This window comes from Pyrgilauda ruficollis, unplaced genomic scaffold (genome assembly GCF_017590135.1).
Source record: "Pyrgilauda ruficollis isolate IOZ18807 unplaced genomic scaffold, ASM1759013v1 scaffold18, whole genome shotgun sequence".
Lineage (NCBI taxonomy): Eukaryota > Metazoa > Chordata > Aves > Passeriformes > Passeridae > Pyrgilauda > Pyrgilauda ruficollis.
The window spans coordinates 9930046-9950477 of record NW_024516984.1 but is presented as its reverse complement, the minus strand read 5'-3'; the positions used below and the strand labels follow the sequence as shown (position 1 = coordinate 9950477).

The following is a 20432-nucleotide window of genomic DNA, read 5'->3' as shown; positions in this document are numbered from 1 at the left end:
TCCATTTGCAGCTCATTCCCAGTTCCAATAAGATATGTTAATAAAATACAGAAGTATTACTAACTTGCAGTGTTAGCATTTCCAAGAGAAAACTATTTATATTACAGGGATCTTTCCAAGATTATTTCAAATCACCATATATGGCTGACTCACAAACTCTGAAAAATTTCTAATCAGCTAAAGTTACTTTCACTAATTAGGTAATTTAATTATTCAGCTGACATATTTTAGAGAAAAATGCCAATATCCTTTCATTTAGTCTGCAATTTTTTTTTTTTTTAAAAGATTGTTCACTCTGGCTTTTTCTTTCTTCTGGGAGTAGAATTAGACATGACAGCTCTGTTTCTCAACTACTTAGATTAACAGATTATTAAGCATATTTTTATTCTTCAACAGTAAAAGGTTCTTTCACAGACATAAAAAATGTGGGGCTAGAGGCTACATAGAAATGACTTTAGACACACTCAGGCAGTAATTTTTTTAACAAAATAGTTAACTCTATTATATTCCTAGGGACACAGCAGATTCTCTCTAACTGTGAGTGCTCTGTTTTAAGCTATATGGTTTTATATAAACAGAGCTTTGGATAGGGATAACGCTGTAATGAAATCTGATTGAACACAGATGTCAGAGTAAATGAATATAACAGTCCTTTCTGGCCCAATAAAGCATTAAATTATCCCACCAATTCTCTTTTCATCTCTAACACAGTAGATTTTGCAGACGTCATCCTTTGCAAAGAAGGATGCCAAAAGGCAAGAAGCCTCTTCACCTTCCTTTCCTGGCTATGCTGCCTTGAGACATCTCCAAAGGCCTTATCCTGCCAAGGGAAGGGCCAGAGCTGGCCTCTGCACTTTGCCATTTCACAGGTGCATCAGCAGAGCATTTAGCAGAGATTGTCCCAGCATGGGTGGTGGCCTCAGCAGTGGCTGCAGCAGCCAGGGGACCTCGAGGCTGCCCTGAGCCACCCCTGGGCATCCCTCTCTGCCATGGTGCCTCTGAGAGCACCAAAGAGCAAGGACACTGAAAAACTGGAGCTGGCACTGGACACATAGCTGGACCTGGAGCTGGTACTGGACACATAGCCACTGCTCAGGCAGGCTCAGGAAATAACAGATAAAATACCCATGAAAATCAAACTTATTTCCTGATGCAGATTTTGCTCACTCAAGCAACTCAGTGACTTTTTCTTTCTAGTATCTTTGTCCATTTGCATCTATTCTCACAGGGAACATGTTTTCAGTTATTTACACTAGGAAGATTTAATTGGAAGATTACACTTATGCACACAATCTGCAAACTATCACAGCTTTCAATCAATTTATCACAAAAAAGCAATTTGTCGAAACTCTAATCTTATGTTTGCAAAGAAAATTCGATTTGAGCCCTAAATCCCACTGAAATTCACTGAAAGTCAGGTCCCTTGACTTCCTTCATCTCCTTGGGAAATTTTAACCTCAGTTATTAAATTGTTCTGACAGAGAAAGAGAAAGAGATTGACAGGGAGGTCCTCAAGGAATGATACTGGAGTTGCTTGGAATAACCATGATTGCAAGTGTTACCAGTGGTCTCTGCTGCTGTCAGAGCTTTTCTAAGTCTAATGAAAATTGATCTGGCATCTTCCCACTCTTTGGGAGTTTTCTACAACATGTGACAGAAGAGACATGTCTTCACACACTGCTGGATCCTTAAACACATGTTCAGATTCATACTGATGAATTTGCCAGCATAACAAGTGGAAGCCCACAGCTCATAGACAAAAAATAAAAATGTCCACCACTAAAAACTGAAACACCTAGTACTCCTCCAATGAGCAAATATAAAGCATGTACTACATTTCTATACTGCATGTTATACCTAACTGCAATTGTTATCCACTGTAGTGATCATTTTAAGAAACTATACTGTCATGAGATTAATTTATGATAGTGCAGACAGAGTTTCAACAGAGCACTTGCTAATATTTATTGAACACATACATCTGAAGGTGCAGGGCAAGCCTTTGTTAGTCTCTTGTAAAATGACTGGTTGTCATTGTACAAGAGACACAATGTGAAAGTTAAAAGAATCAAATGCAACACTAGCAAGAAGACTTAAATTTTCAATCAGTTTAAATCATACTTGTTTCTAACAAACTCTGCAAATAAAAACACAACCTACAATAAAAAAATTGCCTCAAGAACAAACATCTCTCTATCACATTGCCTTGAACTAAAACTGTTGTATAAAATATTTATATATGCTAACAGAGCACACTTGGACCCATATGATCCATATTCATACACAGATAATTTTATCTGACACATGCCTATCCCTAATCCACATTGCAAGTCTCTAATAAATTTGAAAAAACATCCAAGATTACAAGTCTACTTCTGCCATCAGTGTTGACACTATATTTAGACCACAAATGGCTCAGACAAAACAAAACAAGTTAAAAAAGGGTCATTGCAGAACTTTTGAGAAACACAGACCTTCATCTCCTGTAACCTCTTAAGGAGGTGAAGTTCTTCAGCTGCTTTTATGAAATATATCATGGGAACACTCATACAAAGAACACAGGACTCAAAACACTGAAAACATGGTACAGCAAATTCAGTTTTGAGATCTCTCACAGTAATTTCTTTCTCCACCAAGCAGCTCACCTGCTGCATGCCTCATGTCACCACATGTTAGACCAGAGTAACATGTCCTTGCCTAGAGGCCAACTCTAACCCCCAAAACTGTGTAAACCCTTCTCAAACACATCATGGCTGCTCCATGTTACTTTGCTCATCACTTTGTAAATGCTTTGTGGAGATTTTCTGAGCTAGAGACATGCTTACAGAACCAAGGCTCTTGCTGGTTCAAGCACATTTAAATCACCATCTGCTAACTCGTAAAATAAACCACTCAGGCAAACATTTCTTTCAGAACACACAAATGATAGTAACACGGCATTATGCTTTTCAAACACTAAAACTGTTGGGAAAAGATTAACTGAAAGATCAAAACAGTGCAGTGACAACACCAGCAGAAATGCGGCAGCAGAATCAGACACTTGTCCCTAGCTAACACAGCTGAATAACCAAACTAAAATGTTACTTCTCAGTTTCACACCTGTGAAACTATTTAGGTAACTCTTAACTGCATGCATCTCCTCTTCCAGTGGAGGAACAACGCAGATGTACCACCCCACACTTTTCTCTTCAGGACATTCAGCACACAGCTGATGGACACTGCCTTTCCTAGCCATTTTTTGTGAATACGTCCATTCATTTCTGTTGTACCTTTACAAATGTCCACAGAGAATTTATTTCGACACAGTAATTTTTTTCCGTAACATCACAGAAAATATGTAATGTTTCAATTATAGAACTGACTCAGAAGATGCACTAAAAAAAAACTATTTGCATTATTTTAAAAGAAAAGTAAAAAGCTTAGATCACACCATGTTCTCCTTTACACTGACGTGAGACAGGGGGAAAAACCCACAGAAATCAACAAAATGTATTCAGATTGTCACAGGAAGAAACAAAATGAGAAAACAGCCTTCTCCTCCTTATTTCCCAGTTTCAGGAATATCCTGAAGACTCTCAGATGGAAAATAGGAGCACTGATTAGTGGATTAGTAATTGGCTATTTAGCACTTAGCTTTTCAGTAAGACCTGAGTCTTATGTTTTATGTGCTATGTTTACTGTTGCTACTTTATTCCACTCAAAAGAAAAGGAAAAATAGGCAACTTTAATTTCTGTAAAGATCTTCTTTGCAACAATTCTAGATTATTTTAGCTATTATATTGACTGGTTTGTCTAATTTCCTTTCCAACGTCCTCCACTGGCATGGCACCACTGCACAGCTTCCCAGAGGTCCTCAGGCCAAGGATGTCATCACTCAAATAATACAACTCCAGGTATCTGTGGCCAGGCAGGAGGTAAAGGAAGGCCAAACAATCAAGTCTTAATATTAAAGAATAGAGCTACTCCCCCCTCCTGCATTTATAATAAATAAAATAAAACCAAGCTAAAAGCACACACATAGGTAGCCCAGTGACAGTGGAGATATTGATCTTTGCAGAGACTCATCAGCTTTATTTCTGAGGGGAAGGAAAAGCCAGGCTTGAAAACAAGCCCTTCCCCACTGGTGGGGTTCAACACTGGTTTCCCTTAGCACTCACATGTGGTGGTATCCTGCCTTGTGGCTTCACAGAGCTTTTTCAGCTCACATTTCTGCAGGATCACCTTCTTCCATTTATTGCCATGTCTAAAAAACAGAATGCATTACTCTGTCTTCCTATTCTATTCATCTCTAAATGAAAATTCTTTGACCTTTCATTGTAAGAATAATGTATTTGGAATCAGAATAAATACCTTATTGGACTGTAACATCCATCTCCCTATGTGCTACTCAGTGAAAGAATAGCACTTAATCTCAAAGGCTATTCTACACTATTTTTTTTTAGATTAGATTCATCATTGCAGTATCCAAAAGCAGATTACAAACACTTTAGCATGAATATAATTTCTCCTGGTTTTAAGAAAAGAAAAGGAAATGTTTGAGGGAAGGGAGACAAAGGTACTTTTGGCAGCATCCTGAACAGTCTGCTTGTCTGTTCAAAATGCAGGGAGAGAAACCCCTACTGCAAAGGAAAGAAAGGGAGCATGTCTATTATCAGGGAAGACCAATTCCTATTGTATTTTCTTAATTTATCACTTTATCATTCATTTTCAATACTTAACACTGTGTAAGACCAAGTGGCTTTTATATTTGGCTTCTATTCTACACAAGTACCACATTTATGAATAATGTATTACAATTCATTACAACATAACCCGAAAATTTGTATTTACAAGTGTGTAAGAAGCTTATCAATGCATAATGTAACTGTTAGCTACAGTGTGGGAGTTTCAAATAGTCACAATAACAGACAGGAAAGACCTCTAGAGAAAATATTCCACTGAAAAATGTGCAAAGAGGAAGTCATTGTTCCAAATATGGCATTGAAGAAAAAGCCTCTCTTCCAAAATAATAAAAATACAAGAGCTATTCAGCTAACCACCTCTCATTTCAAGAAAGTGCCTGACTCAAGGAACAAAAGTTTCAGGCAGTTGTTAAAAATCCAGATGTTTGTGGCATCTGCCTTTTCTGTGGCTCAGATGCTGGGTGGGATTTGACCCCACGTGTGCAGGCTGCTGCCTTGGGTGGCTCCCAGAGCCACTGGCTCCCCAGCTGCCCTGGCTGTCCCACTCCATCCCATGAACGAACACTGGCACACACGGATGAGCTGCAGACCTGGCATGAACCTACCCTGGCAGCCATGCCAGAGCAGCTGGAGGTGTGCTTGGTGCCAGTCACAAAACCCCCGAAGCCAGCAGCAGGGAAGGGCAGCAGCAGGCACACACAGCACAGGGAAATGAGCAGTGTGGTCAGAGATACCCCTCCAGGCAGCACATCACACCAAAACACATCTGCTGATGGTAAAAGCTAAGGGACAGTACCCATGGGAAACAGCCTCCAGATCCAATTCAAGTTAACGCTAAACTAGCACTGCAATGCTCAGCTGAGGCTGGACTCAATGATATTAAAGGTCTTCCTTTTCCAATCTAAATGATTCCATGACTCTATGTACCATGTAAGCTATTACTTCAGCAGTAACAATGTCCAGCTGGAGAGTCCCAGAAGACTAAGGAGACAAAAAGCTATGCACTTAAAAATCCATCAAAATGGGAAAATCCAAGCATTTCTGTTCAGCTTTCTTCTTATAACATCAATAATTATCAAAGGCTGTGACCCTCATCCAGTACTTTTCATTTATTCCTTGGAGATAGTATAGATTAATTACCTCGTTATCCAAGTCTTGGGCAATATGATAATGTGCAATAAGAATACTTTAATTGCACAAAAACTGCACTAACAGACAATTAGTGTGATAAAACACTGCATTAACTGCAATGTGATATGGAAGTTTGCTCCCAAAATGGAATAATAAAGCTGTTTATACACATAACTGTTAACAGAAGAGGTGACACAGGAATATTTAAACACAGGCAACATCTAACCAAAACTAAAATTTGTAGATTACAACTCAAACTGGATTACATTGGTGCTCCTGCACAAAGAATAAATCATCACAGAGATCATCCTTTTACTAACACACACTGCTGAAACCTGTCAGGGAAACATTTATAAATATAAAAACATGTAAGCCTGAAGCCACAGAGCTGGTATTCTCAGGAGGAACAAATGGAAAGAGCAATCCTCTCCAGCACACTGGAGTCTAGGTATGTCTTGAATGATGTACTAGAAGAAAACAGAAGCAAGAGTTACACGGAGAAGTGACCTTCAACCAATGGGATTTTACTCGTATTTTCCACCTAAGAATGAATGGAAGTTAAAATGAATAAAAATTGAGAATTAAATAGCAAATTACATCTCAAAATGTCAAGCTGTGCAAATAAGTACACATTGGTGACTTTTCCATCAAAAGTAATTTTGCCATCATACTCAGTTTAATAAAAATGATACCTGCCCAAAACTTTTCACAATGGAGGAAAAAAAAAAATTTATTTCTCCCTAATTGGTTTGGTGACTTGAAAACTGTTTAGTAAATGACATGTCTTTCCCATTATTTCAGATTACTTAAAACAAATGTAGTACAAAAATCCCAAAAGGCCTTGTTATCTGCTTAAAAATGAAAAAGCTTTACAGCTCAGACCCTATTCCCACTCAGTATCAGGTGTACCTCATTACCTTCAGCGGGAACGTGCCACAATTAGTTGTAATTTATTAAGTTTTCTGGAAAGCTTTACTAAATCTAATGTTCATTAGATAGCAGGTTTGAAGCCACAAGAGCAAGGCAGCAGCAGCAAGCTGCTGGTCCTTGTAAGCACAAAAGCATTAGTATTAATTAAACGCCTCCAGACCTCCCTTTCTGATCTGACTGTGCTTGCTGTCGAGCTAATTGCTTCTCTCCTCCAGCACAACTTATCGTGTCTGCCCCACTGCAGAGCAGCCAACTTCTTGTTTTCTAAATGGGATGAACAGCCTGCAGACAGTAACTCTGATTGCTTCAGATCTTTTCAGGGCTCCTTGTGAGACAATTGAAATGTTTTATGCAGACAAAATGATCTTCAAATTTTTCTTCATCTGAAGTTTTCACATTAGGAAATGAGTTGAATTATAAAACTCAAAATCTCTGTGGCCTTTTTAAAGCAAGAGCATCAATTAGAAAGATGAATAGGAAAGTCTTGATAGCAGCTGACATCACTATTGTAAAACATAACATTTGCAGGACTTAGAAGAAGGACTCATTTAATACAAAGAAGTACTAAAGAATCTAGGCGATATGAATAACAATTATATTTATCAAAAAAAAAAATCTCAGAACTGATGGCACTGACTTGTGCCATCATTGTTATTACTTACTTGACAATCCCACATAAGAGGATTACTGTCTATTTTGGCACAATGTATAACAAGAGTACACAGCACATCACCAAGGGGTTGCATCACACCCATACATATTCTTCATGTCAAATCTCCCACATCAGAAAACCACCAGCTGTCAGTTCCATCAGCTCCACACCATTCTGTTACTCAAGAAAATTAGGGGGAAAAAGAAAAAAAGAAGTCTTTTTAACAGGAGTGCAACACAGACTGAATTAGGAGCAGAATTCTTGTATGGTTCTATGGCCCCCTGCACATAAAATAACCATGCTGCTCCTCACACTTTCTATCGTGATTCAACAGAAAAGCAGCAGAGAGCAGTCCTAAGAGCATCCAGTGACTGACACAATCACAAGGGTTACATCAACCCTTCTTTTCTAATGCTATGCTACTAATTCTCTTAATATCTTCAAAAACTCCATGAAAACTGTGACAAAGCCAGGACTAGAAGAGTTGCTTAGCCCTGCAGTTGTATTTTGGAGAAATCCTAATGCTCAGACCACAAAATAATTAATCTGAGCATCCTATTAAACTAGACAAGGGAAATGTACTACATTCCTAGTCTACTGCACCATTTTTTCCCGTCAGGCACAATCCAAACAAAAAGCAGCTGGTTCATAGTGTAGGATGCCTACCTGCTAATATGAACCTTATGGCTATCAAACTCTTCCACCACAACCACTCATCAATCCTCTCACTGTCTCTACCAGTTACATCTACTCTTCCTAGAGGAACATGGTCAACCTTGTCCCGGCAGTTAGTAAAAGATTTCAGTATGCCAACTTGGGCAAACCATGAGAAGCTTTTTCTCACATATCCCAAAACTACAACACATGACAGATCCCCTCCTCAGTCTCTGTAATACTCAAGGTATTTATAAACACACAATATAAATCTGAGGATAAAAACATAAGAGTTTTCTAAAAAGTGTGGCACTGCATCAGACACATGGTAAGGTCTTCTTCCAGTAGGATTTAAATTTAGAGTGTGGGGATGCAGGAGATGATGAAGAGGGGAATAAGCATGAAAAGAAGTTAATTATAGATCTATCTGATGATACACAGCTCTCTTTCACCTTATCCAAATACTTAAAACTTATTATTAGTTATAGAAAGGATTCATAGCTGCTCTAATGACTGTGTAGGAACTCTTAAAATTACGTTAGTTCATACATTACTCTGTTTTTCTCTGGTTAATTGAATCTCTTATAGAAGATGAGAAGGCATATATGTACCCAAGGCTTCTGACTCACCAGGCTTAAAAGAAAGTTCTTTTCAAGTTCTTTCCCATTAGCTGGCCTGGCCAATATTAGTCCATCAGTTTTACCTCATTTCTCATAGAAGGCTGATCTTCTTTTAATTATCACAAATGCATGGGGGCAGTAGCCTTAACCACTCTTTTTATTTTGCTTTTTCAAGACCACATGCATCCCTATTGTTGTCTGTGTCCTACTTGTTTCTGAGTGTCCAAAGCTAGTGCAATTAACCACACTCAGTAAGAACAATAAATGACCCCATCTAAGCAAAAATCAATTGCTAACAAACATCAAGAGAAGAACCAAAAGCTAATGAGGAGAGGTCTTCTTTTATACTTCTCCATAGGCTGAGTCACAGAGTTACTCCTAAATGCAGAGGGCACTCCGAGTAGCGCTCATCTTCCTCCTCCCAGGGGTTCTGGGGAAACCATGGACAGGAGTAAACACATGGATACTATTGCCTACTTTGCTTCTGCAGTCAAACAAACTCACACCAGCCAGCTCTATCCTCACCATTATAATCACAATATCCTTAAACTATTCAGTCACTGAGGTCAATGACTATACATAACTTCTATGTATCAAAATAGTGCAATAGCTACTTAGGAACTATAAATTAGAATACAGCTCTTCATTCAAGCATCAATTTACTCCCCAACTATGCTTTTGTAAAATTATTTACAGTATGGCATTTTGTTATGACAATGTAGTGCTGAGTTCAGAGTATTTTTATTCTCATTGTGTAACAGGACTAACATTCCCCCAGTAACACAATGCCGGTGTGGTAACAAACTAACAGTTATTCATTTCAGATAACCCCAAAATCCCACTTCTTTCCCTAGGTCATGCTATTAGCAGAGGAAACAGATTTTTAGAATTCTTATTTTAGGCCAATTATATAACTTACCAGATAAATGCCTACACTGATGTGCATCAGCACTACTATAATGCAGACTCAAAAAGCTCATGTGCTATTTTCTCCTGCAACTATAAAAATTCCCTAGGGACACCCTCACTATTTCTGTCACTAGACAGCTGTATTAAATCAAGTTGATATACACTGCCCATCATATTTACAACAATTACAGACTCTATTATTATGTAACAAATTTTTTACTTTTTTTAAACAGGAGGATTATTACTGAAGCTAGTTGCATCCTAGAAGGTTACACTCATCATTAAATCTTTTTTTCCTCACTGGGATGAATTAACAAGCAGAAACATAAATTTAGATTAAAAACTCACAAAATGAAAGACTATTTTGCTACTACTTTTTAAACTCCAGCTATTGAAATGGCAGGCACCAATGAATGGCATGGAGAGGCACTTTGGGCAAAAGTGGAAATACTGTTCTGTGAGGAAGAAAAGCATGGCAGAAGCAAGATTCTCTGCATTCTCTGCATTGTCAAAACTCCCCAGCCTTGTTAGGGACTTTCCTGTACTCCACAGACACAGCAAGCAGCATCTTCAGCCCTTCCTATGGGCTCCAGTTACTGTCCCTGGCAGGTGCCTCCTGACCAGAGTCCATCCTGGCTTGCAACACACAAAAGAGGCACTAACATCCCATGCTGCTGACACCCTCCTCTTCTCCTTCACTTTTCCTGGAGCTTTTTCAGCTGAAAGTTCCCACCTAACCAGCATACACAGGTCATTCTGCTCATGAATTTCACATGGATTTGACCTCTGAGCCTATGAGCTGATTCCTTTGGAACCCCTTTGATGGAAAAGATAGTGTTTTCAGTTGTTATACAAAGCAAAATCTACTGAGTTAACAGCTCAGCTGAATACAGCAATTTCTCCTAAAGTACAGGGAGAGCTTAACACACAGCAATGTCAGGTAACATCTTCCAGAATATTTCCTTTAGATATCTGTAGATGCAAGTGAGGCTTGCTTGACACATTCTGTTTAAGAAATCACAGGTTAGCAGCCACCATAGCAGAGCTCACAGCTATTTCCCTGTCTACTTTGGATTATCTACAAAAATGCATTACTTGAAATGACTTCTGGGGAGGTCGGGTATTCAGATTTTAATCTAATCAGAGACTGAAAAAAGGAGAAGCAGGAACCAAGGTGTGATTGAAAGCACTTGACTTCAGAAGCACACCAGCACCTTTCAGCTCCTACATGACACCTGAAGTCAACAGCTGTGAAGAAACCCAGGACAAACACTGGAGTAAACTACAACTTAAGTATAAAATAGCAAATCACAAGGTATCAGAAGATATACTCAGCTCATATATGCCTTAGCTGAAATATTCTGACTCTAGAGGATAGCTTAATTAATACAGAAAGAAAATGGTACTATCACAGGGGAATCCTGCCAAGATTTAATTTTTGTCACTTCGAAAAAGTCAACTGAAAAGAGGTAAATATGGAAAGGTGCCACTAATTTAGAAAAGCTTGCTAAATTCAAAAAACTGAAGAACTGGTAGCTGATTTCAGAGCAGCTGGATTTTAAGAAAATCACTGCTGAGACACTCTTGAGGATTTCATTCTAATCCAGTGAACATCAAAGATAAAAGGTGCAGAGGGCAATCACCAGATTGAGGTCCTACTGTGCATGGGGCAATGTAAGCAAAGTGTTAACGTCAATATAAGCAAGGAAAGAAGTGGAAGCACTAAAAAAATATCCTGGCAAGCTGATGAAAAGGAAGCAAGCTGCTGAAAAGAAACCTGTACTAAAAATGGGGGAAAGAACGAAAGATAAACAGTGAAGAAGCATACAATTAGTGGACAAGCAGTACTGCTTCACAAGCACTTCATGAGACACAATTAATCTACCTGCTTGTTCAAATTACAAGGAAAAATACACATGGGTTTTTTTCTGACTGCATCTCCTTCAAACTCACCACAAAATGTAATTCATACCAGAGCATGATGTTTTTCACTGGTGTAATTTGTCTTTGCTGCCAAGTAAGCTGTTTACTTACATGAGAGTTAATATTTTCTGATTAGATTAGCGGGTCTAATGGCAGCATAAAATAACACTTGAATTTCTGTGTCTGCACTTCCTGATTTCTCAGGTAAGAACAAATTCCTTGCGGCAGAAAAGAAGAGCAGTTGAAAGCCCCAGGTTCCTTAGCTCTCTCGTTAATGCTGGCAGTGTCTAAATTTCTGGCCTAGTGACAGCACAACAGATGCCCAAACTGTTCAGCAGCAGAGCAGGACAGAGCCCATACATCTCCACACTGCCGAGCAGTGATATATTTGTTCCCATCACAGGAAATGTCCTATTTTTTTCTGGGCACTTGGAAGGAGTTGAAGTGTAGATTTGGCTGACTCAGGTGAAATTAACCTGCATGTGCACTGCAGAGCTGTCTCTGTCATAAATTTTCTAGCTCCAGCCCATGTGCCCAGATTGTCCAACTGAGCTGAGGCAAAAGGACCACGGTGCTTGAATAAAAGCATGGACACCAGCAATCAGAAAGCCAACAGTCTGCTCCTCTTCCAATTGTGCCATTTCAGAGCTTTCCCATTACAGCCCTACTAAGTCCCAGCATCCCTGTGGCTGCTGAGGGGGTTGCAGAGACATCCTTGGACTTGGGAGCTGAAATTCTGACAGCTTTGGTGACAATTCACAGGAAGACAGGTGACCAGCTTGCCCTGCCCTCAGAGCTCATGCGGCACTGCCCCATCCATCAGCAGCCAATTCAGAGCTAGTGCTTACTTTGACCTTTCAGTCAGGAGTGGCAAAAACTGCCAAAGGGAACCAGCTGAAATATGTGCCATTTTTGCATGGTGGCTTCTCAACTGTTTTCAAAATAAACAGGAAAGGCATGTAAAAACAACAAAAAAGGAAAACTGAGCTCATTCTTCGCAAGAAACAAGGGGTTTTAAAGTGCTATCAGGGTAAAACAGACTTCATAGGATTAAAACAAGAGCATGACAGTTATTATTTAGTTAGTTTTCTGTTCTTTTAAAAACTATGGATAAATTCCATTCATCTACTTTAAAAACCTGAATTTTTAGATGCTAGCCTTCAGGATGAAACAGAAGGCTGACTCATTTATAAAATTGCCTGTATTTCCTGCACAAGCAAGAAAGAAACCCATGTGTCTCCTAATGACAGTACAGAGAAATCCAGCCTCCTCTCTTTTGACTGCCTAAGCACTTTCACAGCAATTAAGTCCTCCCAGGTGAGGTGGCCACTGAATGAGAGTTAAGGGAAAATGGATGAAACACAAAGCATCTCTAATCCGCCTGCAACAGGAGTAGTTACAGTGACCTTTTAGAAAACAGTCAGGGTATCCAGCAGACAGCTAAAGTTTCCAGCCCCCAGGTAATCAGACACTAGATCCCAAGCCTTCAGTTCCTGGCAAAAGCTACAAACAAGCTGTTACTTAAAGGCCACTTTCATGTCTAGGTTTCCAAGCTGCTCCGGGACCACGGCAGGTGGAGACACTTGTCTGCACAAACCAGCCCTGTAGCAGAGCTTGACAGAGAAGGGAGCTGCTCTCCAAGAAAACACTATTCCCAAGCTCAAGTGGGTGAAAAGGGCACTGTCAACCTCAGAAACAAAATGCTAACCATTTTGACAAATGCTAAGCAAGAGGAACAACTGGGCCAGGGAATTCAGTGAGTTTCAGAACCCTGGATCCAACCCAGTTTTTGTCCTTTAATACAAAGAGAAAGAGAATCAGAGAAGCATGAGCATAAGTCTCTTCTTGCTCCTAAGAAGGACAAAGTGCATTTTGCCAGTTACTGGAAGTGGTGCTTTGTCAATACAGCTGCTTGTGAACAATGCCATAGCTCATGGCAAGGACACAACTGGAAAGATGCAGAAAGCATCCCTAAGGGACACAACACTGGCAGAGCAAGTGAAGATATATCACTCACAACATTAAATCCTGCAGGCAGAAAACTTCAGAGCAAAGGCTGCCCCCACTCTTTATTGAACTCACTGTTATGTACACATTGCTTAAAAGGACAAAAAAAACCAGCTTCACTAAATGCTTAAGAAAATGATATCTAGGATTACAGTATGAAAAAGAGGTATCAGTCCACCTATGGAAGAGGAAACTAAAGTGAAGAAGAAAAGTAAAATCTATCTTTCTATTTCCTCAGTTATAGGAAAGGACAATAAAACTGCACAGTGCTACTGTAAGCAATTATTAGGAACTGTGCCAGCTGCCTGATCAGCATTTTAACAAAAAAAAGGGATGTTACAGAGAGCCAGAGAAGCACAACAGTGCACCCTCTGAGTGTTAAATCACCTGTGGGAGAAAGCAGTATAATCCATATAAACAGTATAACCCATATACACAAAAAGAGCTGCAGTCACCTGCATCCCAAGCCAAGGGCACAGTGAGCTCAGCCTTCTGCTAGTGCTGCCCAGATGAGTGTGCAAACAAAACAAGTGGGTGTTTCACACACACACTTCATGGAATCACAGGATATGCTCAGTTGTAAGGGATCCACAAGGGTCATCAAGTCCACCTCATAGCCCTGCACAGGACCATCCCCAAGAGTCACACCATGTGCCCTAGAGCACTGTTTAAACCCTTCTTGAACTCTGTCAGGCTGGGGCTGTGACTACTTCCCTGGGGAGCTGATCCAGCGCCCAACCCTGTCGTTGGGGAAGAATGTATTTTTTAATATCCAACCTAAACCTCCCCTGACACAGTATCGGGCCATTCCCTCGGGTCCTGTCACTGGTCACCACAGAGGAGAGATCAGTGCCTGCCCCTTCTCTTCTCCCCACAAGGAAGCTGCAGACTGCAATGATGTCTCCCCTCAGCCTCCTCTTTTCCAGGCCTAACAGACCAAGTGACCTCAGCCACTTCTCATACGACTTCCCCTCAAGGCCCTTCACCATTTTCATTGCCCTCCTTTGGATGCTCTCTGATAGTTTAATGTATTTTTTATATTGTGGTACCCATCACTGCACACAGTGTTCAAGGTGAGGCTGCCCCACTGCAGGTCAAAGGGAGACAATCCCCTCCCTGTCCCCCTGGCTGTGCCTGATGCACCAAAGGTTTGCACAAAAACAGACTGCTGATGTGCAGTGATTAGTGCTCGCCTCTGCATAAAACTAGATGTGGCCTTCTCTCAGATAAAGTAAAATCATGTATTTGAGAAATAAGCTCTGCACATTTCCCCTTTACAAGGAAAATAGAGCAAGCAATAAAAAATACTGGCGAACACTGGTGAAGCACTTTTGCCTCAATTTTTGATTAAAAAATCTTCCTTCTTATAGGCATGCTGTAAAAATAAACACACTATTTCTGTAGGATTTACCAACAGGGATCAATGCTGAGAAAAGCCTGTAGGAAACTAGCCTTTTTGGATATCAGGAAGCATATTCCAAAAGTAAATCAAAAGTGGTCATAAGCTGACTGGTGAGAATAAAATTAAATGCCGGTCAGCTGTTTCCCTACTTCGACATGGTCCCTTTTGCTCAGCTAGAAAGCTGATACTCTCTCAGGAAACCTCAATGACCTTGTAGCATCCACATAAAGGACCTGATGCCCCCAGTGGGCTCCAGTTCCTGTGTCCCAGGGACATCCATAACCCCAGAAGCAGCCAGACCAAAATGGATCAAAGTGGCACAAAAATCCAGTGTTTCCTGCGCCAATATCCAAGCAATGTCACGTTACAGAGATCTGGCTTGTTTGACAGCTGGGCTATGCCCTGGGACCCAGCAGACAGAGGTGGGGGGTTTCTGATGTGAAGCTACCCTTCCTGCCCTCTCCTTTCAAGGGGGATGTGGATATAGGGCTAGATTTAACTAGAAGTACAATAAATACAATCGTCATGTATACATAAAGACTTCAGGGAAGTCCGTAACAAAGACATGAAGGGTACGTATACAGAACATCCCCCTGTAAAACACTGCTAAGGAGGTATTTTTCAGACAAAATACAGTCACAGTGAAATGGTTTACCTAACGCTAGAAACAGCAACCCACACAAACAATCCTCATGAAAACAAAGCGGGATTCCAAAATATTTTTGAAACTTGTCTAAATTTTTTTTTCCAGGCTATGAAATTACTTCGCTTCTCTGGCTTTCAGCCATTGTCTGTACCAAGCCCATTTGCATAGGTTTATCCAATTTTTCAGCCATTATCCCATGAAACCTTTATCTTTGCATTTTGTAATTACAGTTTGTTCCAAAACCTAGGGACAGTCTGCATGAAATTAAACTGAGACACTTTTCTCATATCATATCCTAACCAGCCTACAGTATTCTGGAAACAGAAATAAAACATCCTTAGCACAATGACATGTTTGTTCACAGTCATTTTGGGGGGTACTGGTAAAAGCCATTCCTGAATGCCAGAGTATTTTCATTCATGCAGTATTTCTGTAAAACCTAATACTCCCTCTCTAAATGTAAATTTTTAGGGTAAATTAATTTTTTTATAACAATATCCACTTGCAAAAGAAGAAAAATATTTTAAAGTTTTCAGCCACTATTAAAACTTCTAAGTGCCACACTTAATTTTAAAGAACTGCTTTTAAAAATCCTCATATAATATAAGGCAAACTCACAGTCAAGACAAACTCTTGGATCCCTACAAAAAAACCCCACAGTGTTTAGAAAAATCACAGTGTTTTAAGTGCTAGAATTTGACAAGTAGCAGAAACACTATCAAGAGTACAAAACAAGACTCAGGAAGTACAATTCAACTTCAAATTGAATTGCAATTAATTTAATTGGATAAATACTTAAAAGAAGAACCTGCACACATCAGGCAGCTGACAACAGACACCTCACAGTACAGCTGAACACAGAAGGGAGAGACTTTGGAGAAGATAAAGACCACTTAGTGACTGCCCAGTTTTTACACAGTGTGCAACTTCCCTTTTGGATTATCTGTGATTAAGGGAACCAGTTCTTACATTTCCTAGACACCTGTTACAATCATGACTTGTTTTCAAGCCTGATGTCACACATTTCTCAAAGTTAGCATCAGGGCACCAAAGTAACGTCAAGTTTAAGGGGCGGGAGAACCGGAGGTGACACTGCTTCACAAGGAAGGAACATCCCACACAAGAGCTCACCCACTGCTATGCAGGCAGCCCAAACACACATCCCTGCTTGGCACCTTTGTCCTACTAAAAACAACACAGCACCTTGTAAACTGGCACTGTGCCATTCTGACAGATGGACTTAAGTGTAGGCAGCCAAGAGACTATGTATAAGCATCAAATATGTTTTTTGAGAGGAGGACTTCCAGCCAGGAATGTTAAAACAGCTGTCCACATTGAACTTGCATGCCTACACTTAAGAGGATATGCTATCGCCACTCGAGCCCTGAGCTGGATTAACTTGGAAAATAAATAAGATAGCTTCCACAGCCACATAAGGTGAGTTTTTGCAGAATCAGGATTAGTGATACTCAAGGGGGGCTTTACTGACCTACTATTAGTGGGCACTCTTGCAGGGTCAAAAAGCTCATCAGTTCTGAAGCTCAGTGAACCTTTTATCAGGTGTACACATATATATTTATCTTCCTTTGGAAGACAAACATAGAATGCAATACCAGCATGACTATGAACAAACATGTAAGTGACCTCTCATCTTGTGTTAGAGGATACTTTTTTATTAATTAGGTGTCCTCACTCAAACACATGTATCTGTGAGACTGGGACCTGTTTCCCTGGATTTTCATCTTTTTAAAAAATCAACTGCCATGGCCTACTCCAAGACCTTTTGTTAGCCCACGCCTCCACACAGACATACATTTTGGCATCACCTGCATAGTTTTCCCCAGTAATAGAATCACACCACCTGGAGAACCAGGCATTGCATAACACAGGATGTGTGGTGGCAGGCTTGCAGAGCCATGCCCAGGCCACTTCTATGCCATCCCTGCACCTGGCTGAACTGTCTGCTGCCCACAAATCCCTCTCCTCAAGGACATTCAACATTCCAAACCATTGAGAAGATCCAATAAAAACATGTTTGCTCACATCAACATGCCAAACCATGTTCTTTTTCTTTCTCCCCCAAAAACTCAGATTTTACTCCTGCCCCTCAAAAAGTCACTGGCCTGTACCTGAAGTGAGGCAAATACTTAAACATTAACAACTTAAATGCTTCCTCAGAACTCCACACCATTTAAAAAAGATAATACCAAGATTTCCAACATTGCTTCTAGCCCTGAGTGGCTTCAAGACTGAACGGAGGTGATAGTACATTTTATTCAATATTTAAACACACTTTGTGTTCATTTTAATTCTCCCTGTGGTCACAATCAAATCACAGGCATAAATTTTTCACATACCCTGTAGCTGGGTGTACTCATCTTTGCTCTCTTGAATCACTAAAAATGAACTTCGACTCTACAAGGGTTCTCCCAGGATAGATCAAAGCTGCCTTCAGTGTCTGGCAGCAGCCACAGGGTCACATGGAGTCCACCCAGCTGCTGGTGCCTTTTACCTTTGTTAAGTTCGCTGCAATTAAAGTTACCTGAGTCATTCCATTACTATTTCCTGTGCTAGAGGCGCATCAGTGGTAGGCATCATTTCTCCTGCACAGTGAGGATTTCCCCCCATTGACCTTGCCTTCCCCTTTGCTGAAGAAAGATTTCCGCCTCTCTCACCGTTCACCTCTTTTACCCTTCATTCCTCACCTGCAGCATTTCCTTTTCTTTTTTCGTTTTTGAGGACTCTGTGAGATCACCTACTTGCAAAAGTTCCAAACTACAATTTAGTAACCTCCGTAACGAGATGCTTTGTTTTTTCATGCTGCCAGTAAAGTCAATGCTAGGTTAATCTTAATTTCCGTATCACTTAACCTTTCTCAGACAGGAGAAGAGAGGGAAAAATCACTCTGTCAAATACTTCATCATGCAGATTAGCAATGCAGTGAATACCTCTCCCTCCTTCCAAAAACCTGCAGTGCCCCAGGCTTTTTCAAGACACTGCACACAGACTGCACATGGCTTTCAAACAGTTCAGGGAACAGTCAAACTGCCAGACAACAGGTCAAAAGGAATAAAACCACTGATCCGGATCACTACTTTTGTTCAGTAAGTAGTTACACACACCCTCCACAAGTGTGTAACTTCCATAAATGTGTGTTTTACATGCAATTATTATCTCCATGGCTATCCTAAAGCCAAAGAAAATTGAACTGCAAATGGTAATGCTGAGTATCCAAACCCCCTTCACAGCCCCTCAGACCCCTAAGTGCCTCTACTTATTTGAAAAGAATTTGAAGGGTATGTGCAGTTCATTTCCTACAGAAGCAGCTAAGGTGCTAATGCAAAGTCAGGGAGCAGTTAATCTTCTTACACATTACACAGACTATCACGATCAAACTCCAGTAAAGTTTAGTACCCAGTTATCTGAGACCTGTACCTGCTGAAAAACGTATGCCATATTGGACTCTCATTTCGTTGTGCTCCTTGAGCTGCCCTAACAAAACTCAACCCTGAAGGTTTTACATGCTGGTTTATCAGTGAGCTTTTAACTCTGAGATGCCAGATGATGTATCACTGCCACTCAAAATTCATTGCTAGTTCAAGGAAAATGAATTCTGGAAAAGTAAAATGAAGCATGCCAAAGCCTCTCAAAGTGCTTATTGAGCATTAACATTATAGAGACTTTAGGCTAAAGGTACAGCAACCAGAATTTAGAAATACAAAGCTTCTGTGTTAGCAAAAAGAAACTCTAAAGGGCAGGGCAAATTTTAACACTGCTTTCTGAAAAAGTCACCAGCTACTGCCAAGTGCTGAAACGCATTAGAGAAGACAACTTTCTCTGTTGTTCCATTACCCGTGCAAGAGGGTGTGAGTACAACTGCTTTTAGGCACACTGGTTAGCTTTACCCATTACTACTGTTCACCATGCCACAAAACATTTTAAAACAGGAGAGCATGGCAATTTTACTTCAAAAGGTCATTTGAAAAGGAAAACTTAGCAGATGATGTTCAGCAGGACTAAGGCAGAAGTACCTGTAACTGGCCCCTCAGCGAGATCTGGGGTTCAGCAAAGCACCCAGGTACTTAAGTTGCCTTACCTAGGTAAAGCGAGGCGTTTTCTTTCTTGACATTGTCATCTAAGTAGGTTGGTCCCAAGGTATAGATGGGTGTCGAGCCCATGCCAATGAGGATTTGGGCACAAATGAATAAAGCTACATAGAGAGAGTGGTCGTTTCCACCGGTGTCCTTGACGCAGGCCGACGAGTCCCACTGCTCTTTGGCAGTGCCATTGCCAGCCACGCACAAGCCCTCGTTACTGACGGAGGAGTTCAGTTCCTGGATCTGGTACGGCGGAGAGATGAAGTGAGGTAAGGAGAAGAGCGCAGCGCCCAGGGCGATGAAAAGCCCCCCTACGGCCAGCCAGAGCGGCCTCCGCCCGCGACCCCCGAAGTAGCTGATGAAGACCACCACCACCAGGCTCCCGATGTCGAAGCAGCTGACCAGCAGCCCCGACTCCGAGCTCTTGAGGCTGTATCTCCGCTCGATGGTGGTGATGACGCTGCTCAAGTAGCCGGAGACCATGAGGGACTGGATGAAGGTCAGGAAGCACATGCACACCAGGAAGAAGCGCGAGTCCGCCAGCACTGCCCGCAGGCACGCTCTGCCCGGGGGTCCCGCCAGCAGCAGCGCCGGCGGCGGCGGCGGCAGCAGCAGCGGGGGGCCCAGGGATACCCCTCGGCCGGGCGCCGCCGGCTGGCTGCCCTCCGTCTTCCGGGGGAAGCTCCCGCTGCCGCTGGCAGCGGCGGGGAGCCGTCCAGCCTCGGCGGCGGCGCCCTCGCCCCGCTCGGCCTCGGGAGCCGGTCCCGCGGCGGGGCTCG

General features: G+C 41.2%; 1 protein-coding gene across 1 annotated transcript in view; it reads right to left on the bottom strand.

Moving 5' to 3' along the window:
- SLCO5A1 (solute carrier organic anion transporter family member 5A1) overlaps nt 1-20432 on the bottom strand; it is a 69795-nt gene that overhangs the window by 47457 nt on the left and 1906 nt on the right. The window contains exon 2 of the mRNA XM_041464369.1: nt 19653-20432. This exon is cut by the window's right edge and continues 565 nt beyond it. Coding sequence (XP_041320303.1) covers nt 19653-20432 — 780 coding nt within the window. The remainder of the gene's footprint in view (nt 1-19652) is intronic.